At 38.4% G+C, this 25,515-nt stretch overlaps 1 protein-coding gene across 13 annotated transcripts in view; it reads left to right on the top strand.

Annotated features, from left to right (window-relative positions):
• The window catches only part of PARD3 (par-3 family cell polarity regulator), a 446,652-nt gene that overhangs the window by 140,635 nt on the left and 280,502 nt on the right, over positions 1-25,515 (top strand). For all 13 annotated transcript variants that reach the window (XM_050332175.1, XM_050332238.1, XM_050332169.1 and 10 more), the window contains exon 3: positions 8,729-8,909. In XM_050332175.1, the coding sequence (XP_050188132.1) occupies positions 8,729-8,909 (181 nt within the window). The remainder of the gene's footprint in view (positions 1-8,728; positions 8,910-25,515) is intronic.

The following is a 25,515-nucleotide window of genomic DNA, read 5'->3' as shown; positions in this document are numbered from 1 at the left end:
AGCTGGTTGTGAAGGCCAAGATCCAACTCTGGTGTTGGACTTGCTGTGACCATGCAGTAGGTTTAGCCAGGTGAGCATGTCAGAAGGACTTCTCAGGGTAATCTGTTGGTGTGTGCTCTGTAGGTACTTGTGTCTGGCTGCACGCACAGGCTGGTGGTTCAACTCTTACTCGGTACATTATATACAGCAGTGCTGTGTCTGGTGTGTTCAAGGTGTGAGGTCACGAAAAACCAAAGCCAACTGACTGGTCAGGCAGCTCAGTGGCAACTACTACTAAGAGTTCTTGTAATACTTTTAACACTGTTCAGCTATTGTCTTATTTCTAAACCTAAACCTCAACTTACACCATGGAGATCGAGAGCAACTCCGACAGAATATACACAAATTACTTTCCATGGTGCCACCGTCATGCTTGCTTTTAGAGTGTTTCTCAGCAACAGTGTGAAAAAAGGACAAAAAGTCATTTCAATAGATGTAATATTAAGCTAATATTTTAAATATTTTAACATCTTTAATATTATTTAAATATTTTTAATAGTATGGTAACTTACAGGATAGCACCTAAAACTGCATTACATTCCTACTGGGAGAAGATTAGATTGCAATTTAATATTGATTCTAAAACTTTTCAGATCAAAGTGCTGTGGGAAATGAATAATCAAAAGCAATGTTTTAATAAAAAGCTTGCATATTTACTTCAGAATATTTTCTTAGATTTAAAGAATCATGAAAACCGAAGATTTTGAAACTACCTGTAAAATTAAAGTATCCTTTGAATCAATAGATGAGTCCTGATCTTGCAAATACGATTTAACTTGGTATGTTATGTTGAGCTTTGAAAGTGAGGTGCACTTACTTAGTCAGCAGATTTGAGAATTACTTTCATCTAGACCTATGATGTATTTTCCAGCAGTGGTTATTTTATACCATGGGGTTTTAAGGGGGTGGATTATGTTCAGCAAAAGCAAATGCAGAGTCCTGCATGTGGGCTGGAATAACCCCACTCAGCAGTATTAGCTGTGAGGCCACTTCCTCGGTAGGAGTAGACCTGGTGGAGAACCCCATGAACGTGAGTCAGCAGTGTGCCCTTGGAATAAAGATGACCAGCTCCATCCTGGGCTGTATGAACAAGTCTGCAGCCAGCAGGTTCACAGAGGTGATTAGGCTCGACATGACCAGGCAGTGTGCGCTTGCAACCCTGAAAGTGACGCGTATTCTGGGCTGCAGCAAAAGCAGCATGACCAGAAGGTCAAGAGAGGGGATTGAGACCCCACCTGGAGTGCTACATCCAACTCTGGGGTCCCCAGCACAGGAAGGACATTGACCTTTTGGAGAGAGTTCAGAGAAGGCCACAAAGATGATTACAGGGATGGGGCCACCTCTCCTATGAGGAAGGGCTCAGAGAATTGGTTCACCTGGAAAAGAGAAGGCTTTTGGGTGACCTAATTGCGGCCTTCTAGTACCTAAGGGATCTTCTGAGAAAGCTGGAGAGGGACTATTTACAAGAGCATGGAGTGACAGGACAAGGAGGAAAGGGTTGAAACTGAAAGAGAGTAGGTTTAGATTAGATATCAGGAAAAAAATCTTTACTGTGAGGACAGTGGGGCTTTGAAACAGATTGCATAGGGAAGTTGTAGATGCTCCATCCCTGGAGGTGTTCAAGGCCAGGTTGGATAGGGCTCTGAGCAGCATGGTCGAGTGATGTTCCTTTCCATGGTAGGGATGTTGGAACTAAATGATCTTTAAGGTCCCTTCTAACCCAAACCACTCTATGATTCTGTGATTATTTCTCTCTGCTTCGGGAGTATTTTGGCCTCCTCAAGACAATCAAGACATTACTGTGATTTGTCTTATACAAAGTGTTAATTCTAATACAGAGTGTAGAATGTTAACCTTAAAGTGTTCTTCTTATTTTTTCCAAAAGCAGAAATGTGGTAAAGTTATTACAGAACGTTTTTCATTTGGCTTCCTTCTACCCATGTGATTTTGACAAGTTTTATAAAAAGCTAGTTCTGGTTTCATGACTGAAGTGATTAAGTAGAACAGGTAGTGATATTCTTGAAATTATAGAGGTTTGTTGTTTGTGTTACAACTTGTCTTAAACCGAAACTGTGATTGCCCTTTTTCTCCTTTTAAGATGTTGGGTGATGTCTAGGTCTGTTGAGAGGACACTGAAGTTGCACATACAGCACAGAATAACTCTTAGATGCTGCTATTTTTGTTAATTTTTTTTTTAATGTCTGTCGTATTTTGTGAAAATAATTATTTTTTCTGTATTTTCTCTTAGCAGTTCATTGAAACAGTAGTTATATTTAAATGGGTTTTTAATGAACCATGTAGAAGAGTGAAGCTCCAGGAATAATAAGAATTTGGGTCTGCCATGGGGCTATTAGAGTCAGTTCAGTCATCAGAAAACCTATGAATTGATTTTGTATTTAGTTTCTTTCATATCTAAATAATAATTGGCCACTCCCTTGCTAGTTATTTTCCTGAATTTATGTTTTTTCTTCCTCTTACTCTCATCTGTCAACTTGTATTTTGGGATGTTTTGGAGTCTGAGGTGCCATTAGCTGAAATTTGATTTACTGCTGGGCCTTATTAAACAAGTACTCTTTAGTTCTGCATTGTAATATGGACTGAGTAATAAGCACACTGCTTTGGGTAGAAGTGATTTTTGCCAGCCTCAAAGAAGGAGGTTGCAGAGGATGTGTGTAGTCAGTTCTGTGGTTGCCTTGCCAGTTCACTGTCCAGGCTTGCCTAAGACTGGAATCTTTTTTTAACTGAGAAAAGGATGCCAGTGATGTCTGTGTTTAAATTTGCTTCTGTGTCCTCAGCTTGCTGCGTATGCCTGAAAGTGTATGGCCATGCTGTGGGAGTGATTGAGATCTCCCAAATCAGGAGATAGGTGGCTGTCAGAAAGTGAGTGCAGATAGAGACCTATACCTTAGGACTGTAGGACAGGGCTGGGCTTAACCCTCTGGGTTTAAAGGAAATGCTTGAAGTAGTTACTTTAGGTGAAGATATTTTGACAAGGCTAATCTAGGTTTAGAATCTCATTTGGACCATCAAACCCTCTATATTCAAAGACCATAAGTCTCCTGCGAAAAGGCTAATTCGGTTATGAAGCATAAACTGAGAACTAGAGTCCTTGCCAGCGTGAGTGCCTCACCAGAGGTGCGCTGTTGAGCTGCTCCATGACTTGGAACTGCCCCAGAAGGTCTATGCTCTCTGTTCTTCTAGAACCAGAAAAATGACAACTTGTGTCACAGGCAGTTTCGTCCACAGATGCCCATCCCGCAGGAGAAGTTGTGCAGCATAAATGCCAAAAGACCATAGCAGCTCTGAAAGGGAAGACCACATCTGGAAGCTGTGTAGACCAGGAGGGGAAGTGCATGGTTCAGCCAGGGGACTCCAGACACTTCTGGTTGCTTGACAGATCAACTACTGCACAATTTGCCACTGAACAGCAGAAAAAATGGGGAATGTCCTTGTATGAAGTTATCTGATAAATGTCCTTCTGGTGAGAATAAACCAATATTTAAAATGGTTCATCAAAAATATTTAAAGTAATCATCAAAAAAGATAAGTGATTTCAGTCTCACTCAGTGTTAAAAAGAGCAGATAAGAAGTGCAGAGCCTTTGTGAAACTCAGAGGGTGTGAAAATCAGAGGACCAGTTACTGTCTTTCTGGCAGAATGGAACTGTAATCCTAACTGATGGTAGAATAAGTCTGAAGTCGTTACTGGTTCCTACATATAAGCCAGTATCAGATTCATCAATAAATATCACAAAAGAATTAGCAGACTTCAGACAAAGACTTAGGAACATGCAAAATTTAGGTGATCTTTTTGACAATCTTATGTATCGTAGTGGTGGAAAAATACAGCAAAATTTCTAGGTTTATCAATTTCTGTAAAGTGGAGGACTTCTGGTTTTATGGTTTTGTGCTGGGGAGAGATGATGTGATCGGACCATTTGATGGTGATGAATTGTTTTATATGATCTTAGTACTTAATGTAAACAGTCATTGCTGGTGCAAATAGTTTTTTAATCCAGTTAATTAACATTCAAGTACTTAATCTAGTATATTAATTAAGACTGCATATGTGTTTACTAATTTTTAATTACTTTAGAATAGATGAAAATTGTAATAATTAATGTTGGAATGCAGACTGCTGCTGCTATGTCAATATTAAAATAAATCAATCTTCTTGCTTTCCATTTATTTAAGTAAATATAACCTGGTTAGTATGATACATTGAGTCCCAGACAGAGGAATAGAGAATCTCATCCTGGTATCTCTTTCAGAAAGAACTAAAGGTTGTAGTGCAATAAGTTCAGTACAACGTGGTGTTATAGAGAGCTCAATGCAGTGATAGGCTGGTAATGCTTTCCTCCTATCCCAGAGCCAAAGACACCTCAGTAAAACCTTGTTTTGGTATCTCAGGTTGTAGGATAATTTCTTTGTAAACCATTTGCTTGATGAACCTTGTTTATTTATATCTTACCAGAAAGAATTAAATTTTTTTTCTCTCCCTTCTTTTTCTGTTTGCTATGGAAAGTCTTTATCAATCAAAAGAGAAAAGCATCAAGTTATCTGATTTTTAAATCATACTCCTATAATGTTTTTGTCTTCAGAGTATAAGGGTAGCAATAAGAAAACCCCCATGCCTCTTTAAATAAACTAAAGATCATAGATATGTTTTTTACAACTGAGATAATTGTTGAGTTTTCTGCAGTTCTTTTTATTTCTAAAAAAAGAAAAACTGTTGATCGAACACCGAATGTTGTTGCTTTTTTTATCTTTTGTTGATAATTCACACATGGTTACTTGTATTTCTTGCTCTGGAGTTTGAAAAGTATTTTAATTTATGCATATTAACCATTCAAAAACTTATTCCGAATTCCTTAATACTCTTAATTGCTGAAATGGAATGAACCTTTCCATAAGTTGTGATCTGAACAGAGCCACTGTTTTTATATCTGAAGGTGTTAATAAATATTTGAAATATATTTTTTCTTGAAAAAGTAATATATGCATGCACTGGGGACCAAATTCTCATATTAATCAAATTGATATTTCCTGTGCCAGCTTACCTTGATGTATGATGTGGATCTGTATTAAAACCCCCTTTCCATTGCTTTTGCCATATTGTAATAAGAAATATAAGCATGCCAGTCTAAATTAAGCATATAGTTTATTAAATTTGTTTTGGGAAGACAAAGTAATTTGTTGCTACTTGATTTTATTTTCTATTTCCAGATTTTTGCTTCAGTGATTGAAAAATGTAAATAGTCCTGTTACCTTATGTGGTTAAAACCGCTGTAACCTATTAAACTGTATTTGCACACTCTTTGATGCATTCAAGTTCAGGTCCCATGGAAGGGGGGGTGGATAAAACTTAAAATAACTACTGTTATTATTTATTACTGTTGATATGATATTTGGTCTTTGGTTGTGGAGCTGTATTTCAAAAAATAAAAAAGGTTAAATGGATCAAAATCCCAAATGGCTCCAATATTCACTGCTTTTTGGCGGAAATCTTTTAAAGAGCCAATACTGGTCTAATATTGAACATTTAAGCTATTTTCTTTATTCATGTGTTATTATGGTTTATTCAGTCTTTCTGCATAAGATTGGATGGTATGATGAGTTCTTAGGTCACTGCAAGTGATGGGATCTAAAACTAAAGGACAAAGAGAAGGCACATCTCATGTCAGGTATTAGAAATAATAGCGTGATTCTTCAAAGGTTAGGGTAACTCCAGTCATTTATTTCATATTAAAGAAGAAAAATAATCAACATAGAAGCAGTCGCCTGACAGTAAAGATGATGTTTCCAGAAAAACCGTCTTTGTTTTCCACTATCTTTGTATGTCTGATATCTAAAGCCTAGCAAAATACCATAGGCTTACCATTGACTTTAAAGCTGATAAAATCTGGTCTAGTATTGTGTGCTCCATTCTTTGCCAAATTAAAAACATCTCAGTGATTAAACATGACTCACCAAGAGGCCGTTTATTTCCTTGGCATATAGCAGTGTTTATCACTGTGGGTTCCTGCACCAGAGAATTCTTCATAGCTCCAGTGACCTACCCCTGTGATTCCTTCTAAGTTGCCATAATGTGTCTCTTCGGATGTTTTTTGTTTTGTTTCTTGTTCCTGCAAAGATGGTAGTGAGGTGTGATTTCTGGGCCTCCAAATGTGAAAAAGGGTATAATTCCCCTCCTCAAAGAATCTCCGTTGATTAAAATAAAGGGTTTAGGAGAAATCAGAGACAAATGCTTGGTACCATAGTACAGTGTAAGACATTTTGGCTGTCCTTTTTTCCTGTGAGCTCATCATCTGCAGAGCGTCATACCAAGCTCTGGAAATCAAGATTCAACAGTGTTGATTTGCATTAAGTCTTCCAGTCCCAAAGATGTTCTAGCTTATTATGAGTAATGAATTGTACCACTGTAGTGCTGTTTTACAGCGAACTTCCTAACCTGTGTTCCTAATGCTAATTAGATTTGGAGAAGACTAACATGGCTTGTGTTTCTTCACGTTATATGAAAAAATGTTACAACTTGGTATGCTTTTTAATGGAACTGAAACCTTTTGAAGGTTTGATGCTGTCAAAACAGTGAATACCTGCGAAAAAACATAAGATCAAAAGCTAAACTTGAAATAAGAGACATTCATTTTTAGATATTCTGAAGCTGTAGGTTGTAGACTGTCTGGAATAGGCAAAAAGCTGGAGGCAACTTACAGTAAGACATACGTATAGAGGTTTATATGGAAATACCTTTTTACATATATATATAATATCTATAAAATATTTGCAGCTGTGTACATGGAACAATATTTTTCAGTCAGCCTCAAAGGAACAGAATGTAATTTGGGGATTTATCTTGATACATGACATGCAAAAGAGAAAGAGATTTGATGTTTCGTGCCTAGGATTCTTAAATGCTTTGTTTGTCTTTTGTTGTAATACCTTACAGATCTTCACTTGAGGATTAATTTATTTTCAGTTGCTGGAGATTGGTAATTAGCTTGCTATAAAACAGTAAGAGAGTTATGAGTAAAGTTTGAGAAGCATATTTTTGTAAGCACAGATATTTCACAATGTGTTAGAAAATTAATTTTCCCAATACTCTTGAGCTACTGACATTTTGGTGTTGTCAAGTGTCTTTTGTGTGTAGATTTCTCAAGCATAGAATAATGACTTTTATGTTAAAAACATGTTCCAGCTGTCTGCAGCTGCAGCCTGGTTTTCCTGCTACTCCCTACTTTTCAACTAGAACCGGAGAGAGCATGAACTCTTTATCCAGTACCAGTTTCCCCTTTCTGTTTTATGCATGCCAGAACCTAAATTTGATATGGAATTACCAGCAGAAGTTTGCTACTCTCTGTAGTTTCAAAATGACTCATTAAAAAGAGTTAAAGCCTGAAAGTACTTTCAAAAGCTGAATTGCCAAATAGTTTCCACTGGGACTTAGAGTTGTGGGTTTAAATTTTTTTACTGATGTTTATGTAAGTTAGCTTTGAGTAAAGGGAATAATATTAAAATCTTTGGGATAAAGATGATGGTGAAATCACTTAAAAAAAAAAGAGAGAGAGAAAATGACCTCTTATTCCTTTATGTTACACAAGGTTTTAGCTGTTGTTCTAACAGAATAAACAATTTGAAGAGGCTAGCACAGGTTTAAGTTGATTTGCTCCATTTACCCTACCAATTTGGACAGAAGAATGTAATGCTTTCTTGGAAATGTCTTTCAGATATTATATTATAGATTAATTTGCAGGCTGCAGAATGCTGCCATCCATAAAACTTTTTTCTCTATCTTGAAAATTAAGTTCTACAGTGAAATGTGTATAAGAGCTGGCATTATCTCTTTCAGTAGGTCACCAAAGATAAATTGGGATAAATTATTTGTTTCAAATAAAAGCATTTATTTACAGTGGGAAAAATATCTCAGATTTATCAAAAATCCCCATGATGTTTTTCCTGTTTTTCTTGCAGTGGTGAACACAGATTTAGTAAACCTTTATTCAGTTAATGACTAGGCTAAGTTTCAAACTGGACTCGAGATTTCAAACTTGTCTTGGAGAAGCTGATTGCAAACAAACACAGAGTATCTCTGTAAATTTGACTGAAGAAAGAGAACCCTACAACTTAAATCATATTAATAGGTAATAGATCAATAGGTGACAGATAAATAGATGATAACTGTTAGTGATTATAACACTTCCTAGGCTTTGTGTTTTGTGTAGCTTTCAATGTGTATTAACGTAATTTCTTCTTGTATGTTTTTATTCTATAAAGCTGTGGTTTTGCTCATAATTTGACTCTGTAGTTATGATGCATACAGAGGTACCAAAACACAGATGAAAAATTGCAGTGAACAGGCATCGATCCACACTCAGATTTGTTTCTACATTACTGGGTGAGATGAAGTGGTTTGCTGGGGAAGGCGCAACCCTTCCTTTCCTGACTTGGTGCTGTTCTTTCTGTGGCTGACAGTGATGAGTTCTGTGTTCCATCAGAGCTGTTGACCCTTTGTAGTATCCAATTAATGGCTGCCTTTCCTTGGGCTGATGATCTAGGCATTGATCAGAGTTTCTGCTGATAGACATTTCTCTCTCTTTGGTGGGAAGAAATGATGAAATGCTGATCTGCAATGGCACTTTGATGTTGCTGAAAGTTTTTTTTTTTAACAGTAGATTAAATTGTCATTTTCAGCTTGTGGCTGTGTTTGATGAGCAAGATCCACACCATGGAGGTGATGGCACCAGCGCCAGCTCGACAGGCACGCAAAGCCCAGAGATTTTCGGCAGCGAGCTTGGCTCCAACGCGGCATCGGCCTTTCAGCCTTACCAAGCAACAAGTGAAATTGAGGTCACCCCTTCAGTCCTACGCGCAAGTAAGTAAATGTTCTCGGTGTCTCAACGTGTTTCATCTAAATTTACCAAGGTGCCAAGTGCTGTTACCCATTGGTGCTGCTGGGAAAATGATTCATTATCTGTCTCTATTGAAAGCTGATCAGAATTGAGAAATTGCATAAATGCTTGTTGCAGTCAAGTAAACAAACCTTTTCAGTTTTAATAAATTATTTATAAACTGCTTTTAGGAGCCATAAGCTCCTTCTGTGCTGCCAGTTTAAAATTGTCCTTACACGGAAAATCCCAGCAAAATTTCCAAATGCAGTTTCTGCACGGTGTAATTTTCAGTTTGCCAGTTTCATTGCATTTAATGAAGAAAATGGTAAAAAGAAACTAAAGATAGGAGCACTTTCTACTGAACCTGCCAGTGTTGCTAGGTTATGCTTGTCACCTTTCCATAAAAACACCTGCTAAAACGTACATTTACTGTGTTACAAAAATACACTTCTTAAAAAACAGAAACCACAGCCAGAAACAAGCCTTTGTTTTGTTTATTTCAGTGTGGTGAACATTCATTGCAAAACTATGTAGTAGGAATTACTTATTGCATTTCTTGCTCAGACAGGTTCTGGGAATATTTCAGCTTATTAAGAAGAAAAATCATGGAATGAAATTTACTGTGTAATTTCCATTGTTGTTAAAAGTGCCACACAAACAAGACAATTGTGACCTCTTACCTGTAGTGTCTATCATTTTGCTCACTGAACTTCTGAAGTAGTGACTCCACTCCAGAAAATTCTTAGCAGAAGTTAGTATCATCAGTCCTTTAATATTCTACAGATACAGTGTTTTAAAAAACTATTTGTAATACCCGAGAGATTGCTTTTGTGTAGGTGTTCTTTTAATGGATAAAAATCTGCATTTAAGCAATGAGGTAAAATGCAAATGGAAAAGTTACCAGTCTATTAAGTTTGAGGGGTTTTGTACCAGAATGTTTTCTGTAAAATTAAGGGAACAACGTTTAACAATTAGCTTAGATAGAGCTGAACACGTATCTTTTCAAGCTATAACTATGCTTCATTGCAACACAGAATTAAATTAGGGAAAGGATTAATGGTAGAATAAAGAAGTATCCTGGAATTTCAGGACCCTTCCATTTTGCTGTCACTAGAGTATGCCACTGTTAAATGCACATCTCATTTCCATGCATATGCCAAAAAGCTGTCCTCATGGGTTCTCAACTAAGGGGGGTTAGAGCAGGCAAATGCATACATATTTTCTCCTTAGTGCGATTATCCAGTGTATTATACAATACATGAATGTTAGTGCATTAAAAATCATATAGCGCAGATAAAATTCATTGAGATACTGGACAGCTCACTTATCTTTGTGTCATTTTAGAAAATACATGGAATACTTAACTAGTTCACTGATTGCCAAAATGAGCAAAAAGTGCTTTGAGACCCTACAATATAAAGGTCTTTAGAAATATAGAAGACTTTTACAATTGTTGGTAAGAATTATAGCTCTTTGACACTTTTTATAAAAGCATGCAAAAATAAAATTGTTTAAGCAATTTGTCATAAATATGTTATCAGAAATCAGAGGTGTTCTCCTGTCTAGCTAATTCTTTTTTTTTAAATGTTGACAATTAGAAATATTTTGATTCTAAATATTTCAAACCACAGTCTTAGAATCGAAGTCCAGTAATGTTATCCCATATTATACATAACTATTTCAAGAATTTCATTTAAATATACATTGAAAATGGAGATGCTATCCTTATTGTATTTCCTTTATAATTTGTGAAGTGAAGCATAGCATACAAATGGTATTCTCAGTATTTCAAATAATTATCTTCTTACTGTGTAAGTTCTATTCAGCAAATAAAACCCATCCAGTTTTGCGGTAGATGCAGATCCTGATTATTACATGTTGACAAGGTCATATATCTATTAATTGGATTGGAGATGGGATACAAAATTGCTGTAATTATTGTAATTTTCTAGCTAATTGCAGGGTTGGCGGTGAATATTTTACTTCTAACAAATGAAAAACAGTATTCCGTCTGAAATTGGTTTATAGCATTTTAGACGTTTTGTTTTACATCTCTGGTGCTTTTTGCTCGCGAGCTGGGCTCTGTTCCGTGGCAGCGCGTTCGCAGGAGCCGAGCTCTGTGCCATCCTGCTGCCACTCACCTGCACCCGCGGGGTCTGGAGTGGGCTCTGTTCCGAGGCAGCATCTCAGTGCTTTAGGCTGGGGCTTAAGGGCCTGCTGAGATCTTCCTCTCTTTGTTCTGGTTGCCATGCTACCCCTTTTGTTTGTTTATAGATCACGCCATCCCTCCTCTCCCAGCAAGGGAAAGGTTAGCTAGATCAGGTCCAGCTGGAAAAGTAATATTCATCTGGAGTCCGTCTTTTCCCATGCACAAACACAGCCTGTACTTTGCACGTTGTGGGGGGGGTTGTGTCAAGTTGAATCTTCCCATACAAACATGGAAACAAAAATGAGGCTGGCCCATACCCCCTGTGTTGTTTTGCACTGAGAAAACACAATTCATCGACACAAGCAGTTGATTTATTTATGTTTCTTATCTAGCTCTTTCTTTTTTACTGCTTTTCTATTACCAAAGTTAAACTTCCTCTTGTTGTATTTCATCACTTGAGCTGCATTTTTTTTCTAAGAAGCCAGTACACAAGGCATTTTTTGTGTTGTGCCTGCATGCTTTCTGGGAAGAGGTTGGAAGCTCACTGCAGAAGATTGTTAAAGCAGACTGATGTTTATTCCCTGCTGAAATATAAACTGGAGGCGCAGGTGAAAATTGCCAAACCTAATGAGCAATTTGGCAGATAAGACAGGATGTCAGGCAGTGACAGTTCAGCAGCGGGTGCACTGCCTATGAACCAAGTTGTTTGTTTCACAGTACTGCATTTAAATATTGTAAATAAAATCCCTTTCCAGCTGCATGAGACATTGTGAAAAGGGTCATCTCTTTGTCTTGTTTTCCTTTTAAATTATTTAGCTTGTTCAAGAGCTAAGACCACCCTTGGTTATTTGTCTTGGTGTGATTGTATGTAACACATCTCTCTGAATATTTCAGCAGTTACAGTTAAAAAACATTTTAATATATAATGTTATTTGGAAAACATATTAAGAGAGATAGAGAGATTTAGAGAACTGATTCTTTTCTTTTTTTTTTTTTTCTTTCCCCTGGCCCAAAGTAAAGTAAGATTGCTGGGAGATCCTTTTTCCATTAGCTGTTTAATGGAAGGGTATTGAGAAGATGAAGCCAGATTCTTCTCACATAGGCACTTTATTGCTGGAGGCGACAAATACAAGTTGCAACAAGGAAAATGCCAGTTAGAAATAAGGAAAACCATTTTCACCTTGAGAGCAAAATAAGCTGCTCAGAGAAGTTGTGGCACCTCCATGTCCTTGGAGATGGCCACAGTTTGACTGAACACAGCCCTGGAGAGCCTGGTTTAGCTGATCCTGTTCTGTGTGGAGTGATTGGATCTGATGACACCCAGAGATCTCATCCGAACTCTGCAATTCTGTGATTCCAAATATAATTATTAAAATAAAACTATTTGCTTCTTGAAGCTATTATTTGTAAAAGAAAAATGAAGGTCATGGTGAAATATTTAGTAGACAGGTGTACAAGCATATTGTGCATGTACAGCTTCCCAGCATGATTTAGTATTGAACTAGTCTGTGCCAGTGTGACAGAGATCAGCTGCCTTTTACGAGGCTGCTGCTTTTGTTTTCAGGATGCCTTCAGTACGAGCTTCAGTTCCTTAAAAATGAGATATGGGCTAATTGTAAGGTTCTCCTAAAGGCTGGAGGGTCAGCATCTTCCCAGGACACTGGCCAGAGCAGTGTTATAGATTACTAGGAGCTCGGTGGAAATCATGCACTCCAGTGAGATAGGTGCTCAGGTGAATCCCATCACGTATTTTAGTGGGACTCTCAATGTCAGTTTCATATGCTGGTCAGAGAAGCAGACTATGAAAAAAAAAGGTCTAGATGAGAATATTATGAAGTCAGTGCACAGCTGGCTGTGAAGATGTACTAGAAGTGCAGAGGAGCAAAGAAATTGCTGCAGCTTCACATCATTGTTTACCCAGCAGCATGGCTGTTGCTCTGAGGTTCCCTGTGTGCAAGTTTGCTCTTACCCTGTAATCAACGTAAGTTTATTCCTCACAGGTAAGAGCATGCATGCAGACTTGGACTGGGAATTCACTGATATACTGAAGTTCATGACCTTGCTTGTCTTTGAATTTGTGTGTCTCTCTCTTCTTTCTGAGTAGTTTTTAGTTGTTCACTGACAAATTAGTAGAGTGTATCAAGTATAGTCCCTGAGGGTTCTCTTAGTTTAAGGGCTGTTCAGTATTTTAATAAATCTGAACTGGAATATAAAGAATTGTGTAAAAAACTAAGATGATGTTTCTGGCACATTGGATATCAATGTTTCAATTCAGCATTGACTTGACAGATTTTATAAACTGAAATCAGTGAGATGTGCACAGTCACTGCATCTAGACAGAAAAAGGTAATTTACAAGCAAAGTACACAGTAGTGCAACAAGGACCTTAGCAGTGTATGTCATTATTATAGTGCATCTGGGCATTATGCTCTTCCGTCTTAGGTCAAAGGCAAATGCTGTTGTGAGCTCACTGTTTTGAGCAGGAAGACTTAAACTGGAGTGGCCAGTTGTGGTGCCAGCCTTGGAGAAATTCTAAACAAGTTGGAGAGAGCCGAAAGAGAGCAACAAGAGTAAGTTGCTTTGGAGGCTCTGATGAAGCATTGGTAGGATCAGTTATTTAGTTAAGGAAAGATAAAAACTTACAGGATCCAAGTCTTCATGTCTGCTTAGAGAAGCATGTTTAGCATTATCTGAGGAAAAGTCATTTTTTGTAACCCATAGGCCTAAAAAACATGTTTATACCTCACGTAGCAAGCCAGTATTTGTGGAAATGGTTCAGAGGTTCTGTGTGCTACTGAGCACAGTCCTAAACTGTGCTCTAAGGCAGAAGGGCAACTGGGTGGTGGTGGCAATCTGTCCTGTTCCAGGCTAAGCAATCAGGTTGGTTGTTAACCAAGGTTAACTGCTTCTTGAGTCCATTGTAAAAATGTGTGTGCCTAAGCATCTCATAATTTGGGTGTTCAAAAAATTCAGTACTAAGCAAACCATTCAAAGGTGTGAATGCCTAAATAAGTGTGTGAATTTCAAGTACTTTAAAATTGCTGTTTTAAATATGGTACTTCACTGATTTGATGCAAGTATGTATCTAGAGTCCCAAATGCATATTCTGAGAATTAATTTATTTTATTAATAATTTATTTAATTAATATTTATAAGGTTTCAAGGTTTGGAGCACTTCATGTTAGTATGTTGGCAAAGAACTACAGAGGTTGTATTTGTTCTTGTTTCAGAAATGATGATGGTTTCAGCACTCTTTACAACATATGGCCATTAGAAACTTTTTCATTCTGGTTTATATCTCTTTGAGTCCTTATTCAGCGCAGAGTCAGCTTTGTATATGGAAATAAAGTAATTTTCAAGTGTCAAAGAACTAAGGAAACTAGAGATTAGAAAAGGGAGGAAGAGAAAGATGAGTTCATCAAAACCCAGATGTTTGGAGCTTTATCAGATCAAGTTATCTCTAGGATTAAATAGCTGATTACGAAATACGGAGAAAGTCATCCACATTTAAAATGAGAGATTAGGGCTTTGCAGGCAATGCTTGCTCAAGTCAGTGGGAGGTTTTCCACTAGCTCCATAGAGCTTTGGGTCAGGTCAGCTTTCCATGAGGTGTCCGTCGTTCCAGTGAAGATTGGGGAATGAAATCCAAAAGATTTCCTGTCATTCCCACTTTTACTTTGCCAGGTTCTCTTATGTTTCATTTATTCTATTGGATAATACAAAAAGAACCTCGAACTGAGGCTTTCACCAAACTGTTGGCATCTGAATAAGGAAGGTTTGTTTCTTATGCATTGGAGCTGGAGGAGAAGATTTAGCGAAGTCTGTTTCCTCACCTTCTTGTGCTCCCACGGTTCAGGAATTCTTATCGCGTTTATCCCTGTAGCTCTATCAAGGATGTGATTGTTTAAAAGCCAGAGTTATTGAATCAAAAAATCAGTACCAGGTGCCACTTTGTTCCATGAGGCTAAATTTGATCTTTCTGCAGCACAGTTCTGACTTGAGTGATCTCCAGTTGGTGTTTTCTCCAAGCTCAGTGCTCTGCTGTTAATTTGGGATTGTTGAGCAGTTTAAAAACCATGTGTTTCTGATGAGACCGTGACACGTTTGTAAAAACAAATGGATTTTAAACTGCTTAGGTTTCTAAATTAACCTTTAATATCTTCAATCTTCTCAGTATATCATCAAGCAAAATACTGTCACTTCTAGTAGGATTAAAAAAAATCCATGAACCCAATAAAGTACAGAATTTTAGAACTTACTGGGTTCTCTAGAGGAAACCTGAGTTATCATGGGGCATTTCAAGGCGTTATTCCATATGGTGAAGACTTCTATCTACAAGTGCTGATAACGGGGAGTAATAAAAATACAGTATTGTATCTGGTAGCTGGTTGTGTTTTGTACTGTACTTATAGAACATAGCACAAGAGAGATAGTAAGACAGGTTTATGAAGATGTGAAATATTGAATTTGAATAGTTTAAGAAGTCAGGTTTGGATATTAGTCTAAATTTGACATATTAAATAGATTTAATGATCACGTGAACAACAAGCTATTATGGAAATCACAACTGTATTCTATAATATTTCAATACAATATTTCAATACAATATTTCAATAATGTGGTGTCAGTGGTGTTGCAGGGTTTTATTTTCCTCTTCTTTAAATGAAAGGTAACTTTTTCCCTAAAGGGAACTGTGTTTTTGTGTATACAAAAGTGTTATGCCATTCTACCCAATCAAACATTACAGCGTAGCGGCTCAAGTCTGTTGTATTTTGTTATCATGGGTTTAATACCACTGTGATAAAGCTGGTTATTTCTTTAAAGAGTTTTGTCTTCGCACATGTATCAATAGGTGTAATAACTATTTCGATAGATATTTTCTTGGTTGCTCCTCTGTTTCTTGTAATTTCATTGTAAGCAAATAAGAAGGAGCACAGTAAAAGCAAAGAAACATGAATCTGAAATGATTAGGGAATACTTTTTCGCAATACAGACAACTACCCTGTGAAATCTTCTACTTTATGAAGCAATGTGTACATACTACATTTTTTCCTCCAACAGTTTCTAAAAACCTTATGCAGTATTTATAGGTACTCATTCCGAAATGTGATAGAACACTATGCTTCAAGGCATCCTTAATATCCAAAACCACCAGTCTGCAACAGTAACTGGTATCCCAATGGTGTTTTGCTTTGCTTTGAGGCAACAGCAATGGTGGGAGGCCAGTTGGCAACTGACATAAATTACTTACAGACAATTTACCAAGAGGAGAGGATGCAGAGTTTGTCAAATGTACATAATTATTCGCTCTGTCCTAAGCAGGCTGGTCTTACGGGCAGGTTGTTTTAGGGCTAGTGAAGAATGTTATGGTACTGGGGGCTCTGTGCTGTACTGTCTGCAGAGTTACCCTGTGTTCAGTGCATCAACCAGTGCATGGCTCCCCCTGCAACAAATGTGGATATTTTTGACCACAAGCCCAAGGCTATAAGATATTAAAGTATATCCTTTATTAGGCTAGATATGTACTTCAGTGTGAGTATTGTTGCTTGCTTTTGTTTGTAATTTACAAGGGATCTTCTTGCTGCCTTCCTTACTACATTTGAAGCACATGAATCCACATACTCTTTGTTTTCAGATGGGCTTGTATTTTGGAGATAGTCCATCTCTTTAGGTGATTACTGGGAAAAAGTTGCTTTAAATTCCATGTCTTTTGACATGTTCTTTTGAGGAGGATGAAGCAGGGACAGATGGCTGCTAGTTGAATAGGCTTGTTTTTTAGTTTGTTTTTTATTTACTTTCTCATACACTTAAAAGGACTGAAACATGATCTTGAAATAAAAGAGTGGGTGAGAAATAACTTTCCATTAATTTACTGCCTTATTTCCTACTTTAAAAAGAGATAAAATTTGTTCTTTCTCCCACCCATCTCTTGTTGTAAATCTTAAATGAATTATGTAAGTAAGACAAGTGCAAGCATCAGAACTGCTGTGGGTTCATGTTAGGGACAGATTAAGCATTTCAGATGAGAATAAAGCAGATGTATTTGGAAGAACTTTCCTCTTTTTAACCCCTGGCTCTGGATGCCACAGAAATGACAAGCTTGGCTTCAGCCCATGAACCTGGTTTGAACTGAGATGAGGCACAAGCCCACCACCTACTTTCCTGCTGGCACAGCTCAGTTTGGCTAAGTGTAGCTCAGTGAAGCTATCTGGAGGCGGGGCCCGTCATCTGCCCTTTTGTGATGCTGTGGGGACAGATGGGGTCCCCCTTCGTGACACAGCTGCCACCTCGCTCGTGGGGACTTTTACTACACAGGCTGATGCCAGAGCTTGCCTGCTTGGGGTTGGAGTGAATGTGAACTTGGGCTGTTTTCCAGGTCTGCATTTCTTGCCTCTGTTATGGATTTAGGTAATTAATTCTGTCAATAGTTTTGAATTTACAGAAAGTGGAAGTGATTGTATGTGTGGGCAGGGATTTGGGGACCATGTGAGTTTACAAAGGAAAGCCAAAAGCGGTGCTTAGGTTAAGATAAAAGGTTTGTACTACTGCTTTCATGCATACAGTAAAAGCTCATACAAAGACAGCAAGAGCAAGCTTGCATTAGCTTCCAAAAATTGTGCACATGAGTCAGGGACTAGGCTTCTCAAAGCAAACTTTGATCAACCATTAAAACCTTATCCCGAGGGTTGGATTTGATTCAGCTCTCTGTACAACACTGCTCATATTCACAACTGAAACTAAAATAGGGACTCTTTTGGCAATTACTGGGCCACAGCTGATTCAAAGCAGACATGATGGGTGAGGTTAATACCAACAGACTTGAGGTTCTACATCTGAGCTAAATGCTCAAGGCAGCCCAGTTTCTCATTCCTGGACAAGAATGGACACCTTCAGGGTGAGTTCATCTGACCTGTTTTACAGCTTATTTCAGGGTGAAATGGAGCGTGGCCTAGACTAGTTGCACTGGCTAATCTCTATTGATGGGAGAGAAATGGAGTTGACTAGTTCTGAAATATATGTCTGAGGATCCCCTTCTGCCCGTGATTTAACTCACACCATAAAAGTAAATTCTTAATGCAAGATTGTTTTAAGAATTTTTATTATGAAGTAGGATGTTGCCTTAAAAAGGGTTATTTGCTGATTTGGAAGAGAAAATCTTCCAAAGGCTAAGTGGCATTTTACAAAGCAAATGACTTCTCAGTTTGACTCAGAGAATGATTTTACATGGCCCCAGGAAGTTCCTGCACAGCCATAATTATGTTTGGGAAGTATATTTGGGTCGTGGGCAGTATGTTGTGAATGCAACTAGTCCTGTGTTGGCATTTTTTCAGAGTAAAATTAGGTTTGAGACACTTCCATGGCATTTTGTAGTTAAACCAGCAGTGTCATCTGCCTTGGCTCTGACACTGGTATCTAGTCTCTGTATATAGTACTGCTCCCAAACTGGTAAACCTCTGCAAAGGGGTGGCTGTGCCTTTTCTTACCACTCATTCTCAGACCTCAAAGCATAACAGGTACCATGTTGCAGTGAAAAGCCAACCTAAATGTGGGGGAACAAGCACGATGTGGAGTTAATGAGCACTGAAGGACCTGAGTTGTCTTCGTGGCTCTGTGCAGCTGAGTGTCTCTGTACCCCATTCCCTCGCACACTGTGCAGCATCTTGGTGTTATTACAACCATCCTGCCTTTTCTGCTGTTCAGGGTATCCCAGCACCCTGTGGGCTTGGGAGAGGAAAGTTCTTTGTGTACATGCTCCAGCCTCTGAATGAGTGGCTGGGGAAAGAAGCATCCCTCAAATATAGGCTATTAAAGTAAATGTTTTTGCAGATTTGTAAACAGAATAATGGTGAACAGTAACTGCTGAGACTTTTTCAAATGAAGTAACATTTGAAGCAATGCTAGCAGTTCATTTCTACCAGACTATGAAAGAATAAAAGTATGTTCACTAGTTTCTGACAAGTTAGAGAATGAACACGTGTGCCTTGTTAACCATCACTATGTAATATACAAATTAGCCTTTCAGTGTTTTTGGTGAGTCCTGACTTGATCTCTCCTCTTTTGGGCTTTTTGGAGGTTTTCTGCATATGAAAGCTTTCTCCACCAAAGATAAAAATGACGTTAGCTTCCTCTATTCCAACACATTTTAAGCTCTGATATTTAAGACCTTTATTAGATGATAGAGGGATTTTAGGCCAAGAACTGCCTGACTTTTACAATGATTTCCATCTGCAGGGTCTTGCATTGTAAAGTCTCTTCACGTTTTATTTAAAATTTTAGTTTGACTCTTGACTCATGGAAAAATAAATAAAAATGAAGGGCTTACTACGAGTACTGCAGTGAAAAAAATATGGAACTGCTTTGTCAAATGAAATGTGTGACATTTATCCATGAGAAATATCCATTAAGTGAGTGAATAAAGTTACTGCTCTAGGTTGACATAGCAAGCAATATTTCTGTGAGTATTGTACATGTAGATGATTTATCTCTACCTCTGTTTTAAGTTCATCTTTAAAGTAATACAACACAAATGGGCAAAGTCTTCTCATAATCCTGCTTTCCCCTAGCTCTTTATTGTGTTGCTTAAAACATAACATTACAGTGTAATATGTATTTTCACTTCATCCACCCATAAAACGTAGGGGAAAATTTGTTTGCAGTTAATGCTGGTACTGAGATATTATTTCTAGTTTGTGCTTCAGCAGTGACCAGGGGTGCAGGATGTGTGGCTGAAGGCTCAGGGAGATGGTCACTGCCAGGGTGCTGGCTCCAGGAGCCCAAGGAGAAGAAGCCATGTTTAAGCAGTAATGGAGAGAAGGAGGACAAAACTGAACTGTTTGAAAACCTATCATCCAAAAAGTGAAGGGTGAAAAAGCCTCAGTGAGACTGCAGCTGAGAATACTCCTAGGTATTTGTTTACTGCACCTCGGTCTGCCTATTTCTTGTGTTAGCCAAAGAATTCATCCTAAACTGCGTGTGAAGTGTCTTGGCAGCTCCTCTATGCAGCAGTAGGTCGTGGTGGCAGCAAACCCAGAGAGCCCATGAAATATGGGAGTGCCAGAAGAGTGCCTGCTTGAGCCATGTCCTCAGTGGTGCTGTGGGTGGGCAGCTGCCCTCCCAGGGGCTGCAGGCTGTGGGTTTGCTGAGGGGAGTAGATCATCCGTGCCTGGAGTGTGCCCCAGACCCCAGGCAGGGCAATGGCGCTCAGGGCAGTGGGAACTTTGCTGGGCTCGGACCCCGCAGCCTTCCTGCTCGAGCACGTGCACACACGCGGTGGTGGGAGCTCCTGGAGGAGCTCAGTGCTTGTGCATGTAATTTCCCTGTTGTATTAGAATTCTTACAGTCTCAGTGGCTGTGAGTTCAGGATAGTATTGTAATACTGACATTTATGTGCTGTTTACCTGGTATGACTTCTGGTGTATAAGCAAGCTTCTAGGAGTCTTTACTCTGCATTTTACCAGAATGATTTTGTGGATGTGAATTCTTTGCATGGGATTCCTATTATGGGATGAATTGAATATTAAATTACTCCTCAAACCCTCAAGGCAATACATCAACTTCACTCATACAGAGCAATTTGTGCTGTGCTGTATGTGCTGTGTACTGGCTTCAGTTTCTGAATTCTCCCAGGGCTAGGATTTTGCTCCATTCGTTTCCATTTTTCTTTTTCAAAGTCGGAATATTTTACTAAGAGTGAAAAATATTTTTAATGAGGTATTTTAATTTGTTCTCATGTTATGGGCTTGTATTCCACCCTCGCCTCATCAAAGTTTTGCCAGATGTTTTAAATATTTTCTGAGTACATATGCTTTCAAGGTTTTTCTGCAAATCCAGTTGTGTTTAACAGGCACTGAGTCCTTGTGAATCAATGTTGTATTTTTCTCTACTTTATGCCTCTCAGATCTGGCAGATGTCTTGAGTTCTAGGACAGAAGATTTTCAGTGTTTTCTGTATGAAAGCAGATAAGATTGGTACATAGTTAGAATTTCCTTGGAAAGGATCAGAGTTTCAGACCTCTGTGGGAGGAGGGCATTTCATTGACCACATGTTTTTACAGCATTTAGTAAATTTAGTAAGCAATTAAATCCAATAATTCATCTTATGCTGTATCAAAAGGGATGACTTTTGTAATGAAAGCTGTACTTGTGGGCTTTTTTCGCATTTCCTTTCCATTTTTTCGTTTTTTGTTTTTTAGGTGTTTGTATATTTAACATGCAAAAAATAGCATTTCCTTGATCTTACCTTGGAAGATCTTAAAGTGGTAGTTTTAGCTAGATGCATGGTAATTTTCACTTAGAGATACCTGTGCTTAATTCAGTTTTATTTTCCTCTTGACCAGCCAAATTAAATACATTTGTTTCATTTCAGTCATAACTATTTTATTACTTCCACTGCAATATAAATAGTTTGCTCTGTGTTTCCTTCCTTGATTTTTTTCCCCCACAATTTTTTCTGTCATTTGCTTTTAAGACATCTAAAGGGTCACTTTTGAACAATGAAAAGTGAGGAAATGTCTAAGATAGGGCTGCTGATGGAGGCTCTTGGTGTGCTCTGTGCTTTCTGTCTGTAGTTATCAGGCTGCAGAACGTGAGATTCTCAGCACGTGTGATGAGGATGAGGCTTTAACTCGAGAGGAGGTTAGCTGGTGACTTGATGCTCCTTCCTTCTGTTTCCATTTGCTGACTTCCAGATTGAGAACCTGGTGCATCTGGGTTAACTTGATGCCTCATGGAAATTTTAGAAAGGAGACAACCGTTTCGTATCAGCCTGTGATCAGAAACAGAAGGAGAATGGAAAAGAGAAGGCATGAAAAATTAAAGAACAAGGAAGCATGGATCACAGAAGGGGGGGGGTGTGGGAAGGAGCAAGTGGCAGGGAATGCTTACCTCCCTGGGGACAAATAAAAATACATAACTGTTTCCTTGATGTTACTTTGCTGTATAAACAATTACCCCAGGACCCATGTAAATGATGTATGACTCTGAGAGAGAAAGTGAGTAAGTTTCTAGGTTTCTGCTGCCCTCCCTCTCACCCTTTCTTTCTCTTTGCAAAATTCTTGGTAGAACCTGAGACCTGGTCCATGCCAGAAACTGAAGAAAAAACAAAAAAAGTTAAAGACATGAAAAGGAAGGATAATCTCATATGATTACACTTTTGTTATTTCTCAAAAGTTAATCACAAAATGAAAAATGGTAGTGTGTAATCTTAGATTTGTATAAGTGCACGATGACATTTTGAATTACCTTTCCTGAAACACAAACTGTGGATGTCTCAGACACAGAAGACATTCACTGAATTGCAGAGCTTTAAAAATGACAGTCCTGGGGCTTTGATGGATTCTCTGTCTCCTGAAGTCTTGAAATTAAAGTCAATATTTTTCTGTATTTCCAACAGAAGTTAAAAGACTAAATGCAGACATTATTGCATGGTGTACCTGGGCTTATATAGGTGTTTGACAGGATGATCACAGGGTGTCTTCAGGATTTGAGTTATGAGTCTTGTTTGGAGTCTCGCAGTAGTGCTGCAGTGTGTGTAGTGAATGATTCTTTGCATACTTGGACCTGTGCTTTTCTCATTTAAGATTCTTCTGTATTTTTTTTCTTAATGCTTTCTCTTTGTTGCTGCAGTTTTTCCAGCTTCACCCTCTCTCCTTGTTTACAGTATCCATTCCAGCTGATTCTGTTGTCTTCCCATCCTGTCTGCCACAGCTCCTTTCTCTGGCCATATTGCTGTAACACCCTTTGCTCCTGCAAACCCTCCAGCAGCAACAGGGTTTCTCACTCATTCGTACCCCACTTTGTTTGTAGGTGGAATGTGTTTATTTGGTGTTTTGTTGTTGTTGTCTTGTGTGTGTTTTGGTTTCTTTTAGGATAAAAATGAGAAAATTCACTTTAAAGGTTTTTTGCATTTGTTTTTTGATTCAGCTCCTCCTTAGTGCAGACCAAGTGCAGACTTATGGGGATGGACAGCATCTGGTTCAGTCACCATGGCTCAGACTGGTTGTTTTCTCTTGTGGGGACTGGCTGGCAACTCAGCTGCTGCCCAGGAAAGTGAGGCTGATAAAAATTCTGTATTAACTTTTTAGACTTTCTTAGCTCTTTAACAGAAACTGATCTGTTTGGGCTCAAGTAAAAAAAAAAAAAAAAGGACATTTTTAGCCCTTTTCTTCACTGTACTTCATGACTGACTGCTGGTGTAGCTGTATCACAAAAAATTCCCAATACTGTATTTTACAACAATGGCTTCAAGTGTGCTCTGACTTAATTGGAAGGAAAAACCAGCTTATATCTCTGGCTGTATTAGAGGCTTCATGCTGTTGTGGTGTGACTGCTTATTGTTGAATATTCAATGCAGAAGACAGTTTACCTTACAGTTGTGGTGTTTTTTTTTTTGTTTTTTAAGGAAAAATAGGTTAAACATGTAAGTCACCGCATAAATGCTAAATTTGATTATAAAATGCAAAAATGATGATACAGAATTCTGTGAGGAGAGGCATGCAAGACTGCCTGTGGGCCTAGGTTTTTATTCCTTTGCTTTTACAGCAAAGAGACTAGAAATGCTTATGCAATATTAATTCAGGATATACAGCAAATTGGCATTTGGAAGCATTCAATTTTCCTCATAATTGTTCTCCATTCACTTGGCCGATTATCATTAATTTCAGGGAATTAAAGATGCTCCTTTTAGAAGTTTCTAGTGAACTCTTTAGAAATGTCAAACAATAACAAACCTGCCACTTAGGCAGCAATTTTCCCTCTTGCTGTCCTCACGCTGATGTTAGATCGCTCTTTGGAAAGGCAAACTGCCGTGTAGTAAATCAGCAGGAAAATTTTTTCAGCCTCATGCTGCTGAGTGAATTTTGATCCAAGAATTTTTATGTTTGTTTTGTTCATGCAAAGGCTTTTATCCTCCAGTCTAGGACCAGGGAGGTTGTTTTTTTTCTTACAAATCTGCAAAAGTGTATTTTGTTAAAGAACTTAATATTATATTTTTGTGGATTAAGCTTATACTACTTCAGTCATCTCTAGGTGAGTCCCACAAGAATGTAATTAAAAGCATGTGATGTCCAGGTCTTTCCTTTTCCTCTGCTGTGAAAAGGGAAACAAAATTGTTAAAACCCCTCAGGAAGGTGGTTGTGAAGGGCCATTTAATGAAAAGGTGGCTCTCTGTCCTCTCTGGCTGTTTCACCAGAGTTTCTAAAGCACAAAGTGTGCACAGGGACGAGAGCTGCAAACCATCTGTGATTAGAAAGGGGTGCTGGTAGGGACTGTTTGACAGGGGTGTCTGTGACAGTGGGATTCAGTGACCCAGTGGGGTGTGTTATGTACCTGTACGTAGGTTATGGATGTGCTGAGCATCCTTGTCTCATGATCTCCGTCTCTCCCTTTGTCCTGGAGTTAGCAGGCTGAGGGGCCAACATCCCAACACTGTCCCTGTGCCAGCCAGGAATAAAGAGTGTGGACATATGAATGAGTGTGGGCTTAGGTAGTTTTGTTTCTCTCTTCTCTCAGTGTAGCTGCTTTCTAGCCCTACTGAGGTGCTGCTGATGAAAAGGACCAGCAAAGCTCTCAGAGATGTTTAACTGCTTTACTCTTCAGCTATGTGGAAACAGATAAAAACTATTACACTTGATAGGTGGTTTTAGTCCAGTATTCATAATTAAAATAACCAAATGGCTTCTTAGGATCATGAGAGCAGCCTTGCTTTGCACAAATGACTTTGGTCATCTTAGAAAAAGCAAATATACCTGTTTGGTTTATTTTAATTTGCCCTACATCAGAATTGCCATAGTACTTACACAAAAGGTACCATGATGGTTGTATTTCAAGAGCTGATGAAAAAACTGGGGGAGGTGAGTGAGGGGTGCTTGATGCTGGGCACAGAATAAGCAACAGCCCAACCTGCTCCCCCATCCAGCAGCAAGGTGTTTTGTAGTACCTGCATCCAAGAGTTGTTCCTCCATTACTGTCCTTTCCTCTTGCTGGCATTTGCATGATAAAGAAAAGCCCCTCTATTGGAAATGTTCTGTTGTGGAGAGGAGGGAACACACTCCATTATTAAGATTCAGACTTGATTTCCCACATATGTGAAATCTTGGCTCCCTTTTTAACCTTTCTGAGGAGGTTTGCATTTTGTATGTGTTGCTTGACCATTGGCTAAGTTTTTCTCCTCCTAAGTTTGAACTTGAGTCTATGAGTGTTAAACATCCTTTGGAAGTATTTTCAAATGCTTGAAAAATACATAAATCAGAATCTCATCTGAGACAAATAAAACGAACTATGTCATGAATTAATAACTTTTAAAATACTTCTACAAATTCCAGAGAAGAACACAAAGTAATGAACTTGTTCTCAGAAAGCTATTTCGTTTCAGAAACATTTAAGAAGTATTTTTAGTGTTTATGTGAATGATACAGAAGATACTGTTTCAGTGTCTGTACAGAC

Source organism: Myiozetetes cayanensis, unplaced genomic scaffold (genome assembly GCF_022539395.1).
Source record: "Myiozetetes cayanensis isolate MyiCay16 unplaced genomic scaffold, myiCay2020 scf1, whole genome shotgun sequence".
Lineage (NCBI taxonomy): Eukaryota > Metazoa > Chordata > Aves > Passeriformes > Tyrannidae > Myiozetetes > Myiozetetes cayanensis.
The sequence above is the reverse complement of the archived record's forward strand: the minus strand, read 5'-3'. Positions and strand labels throughout refer to the sequence as shown.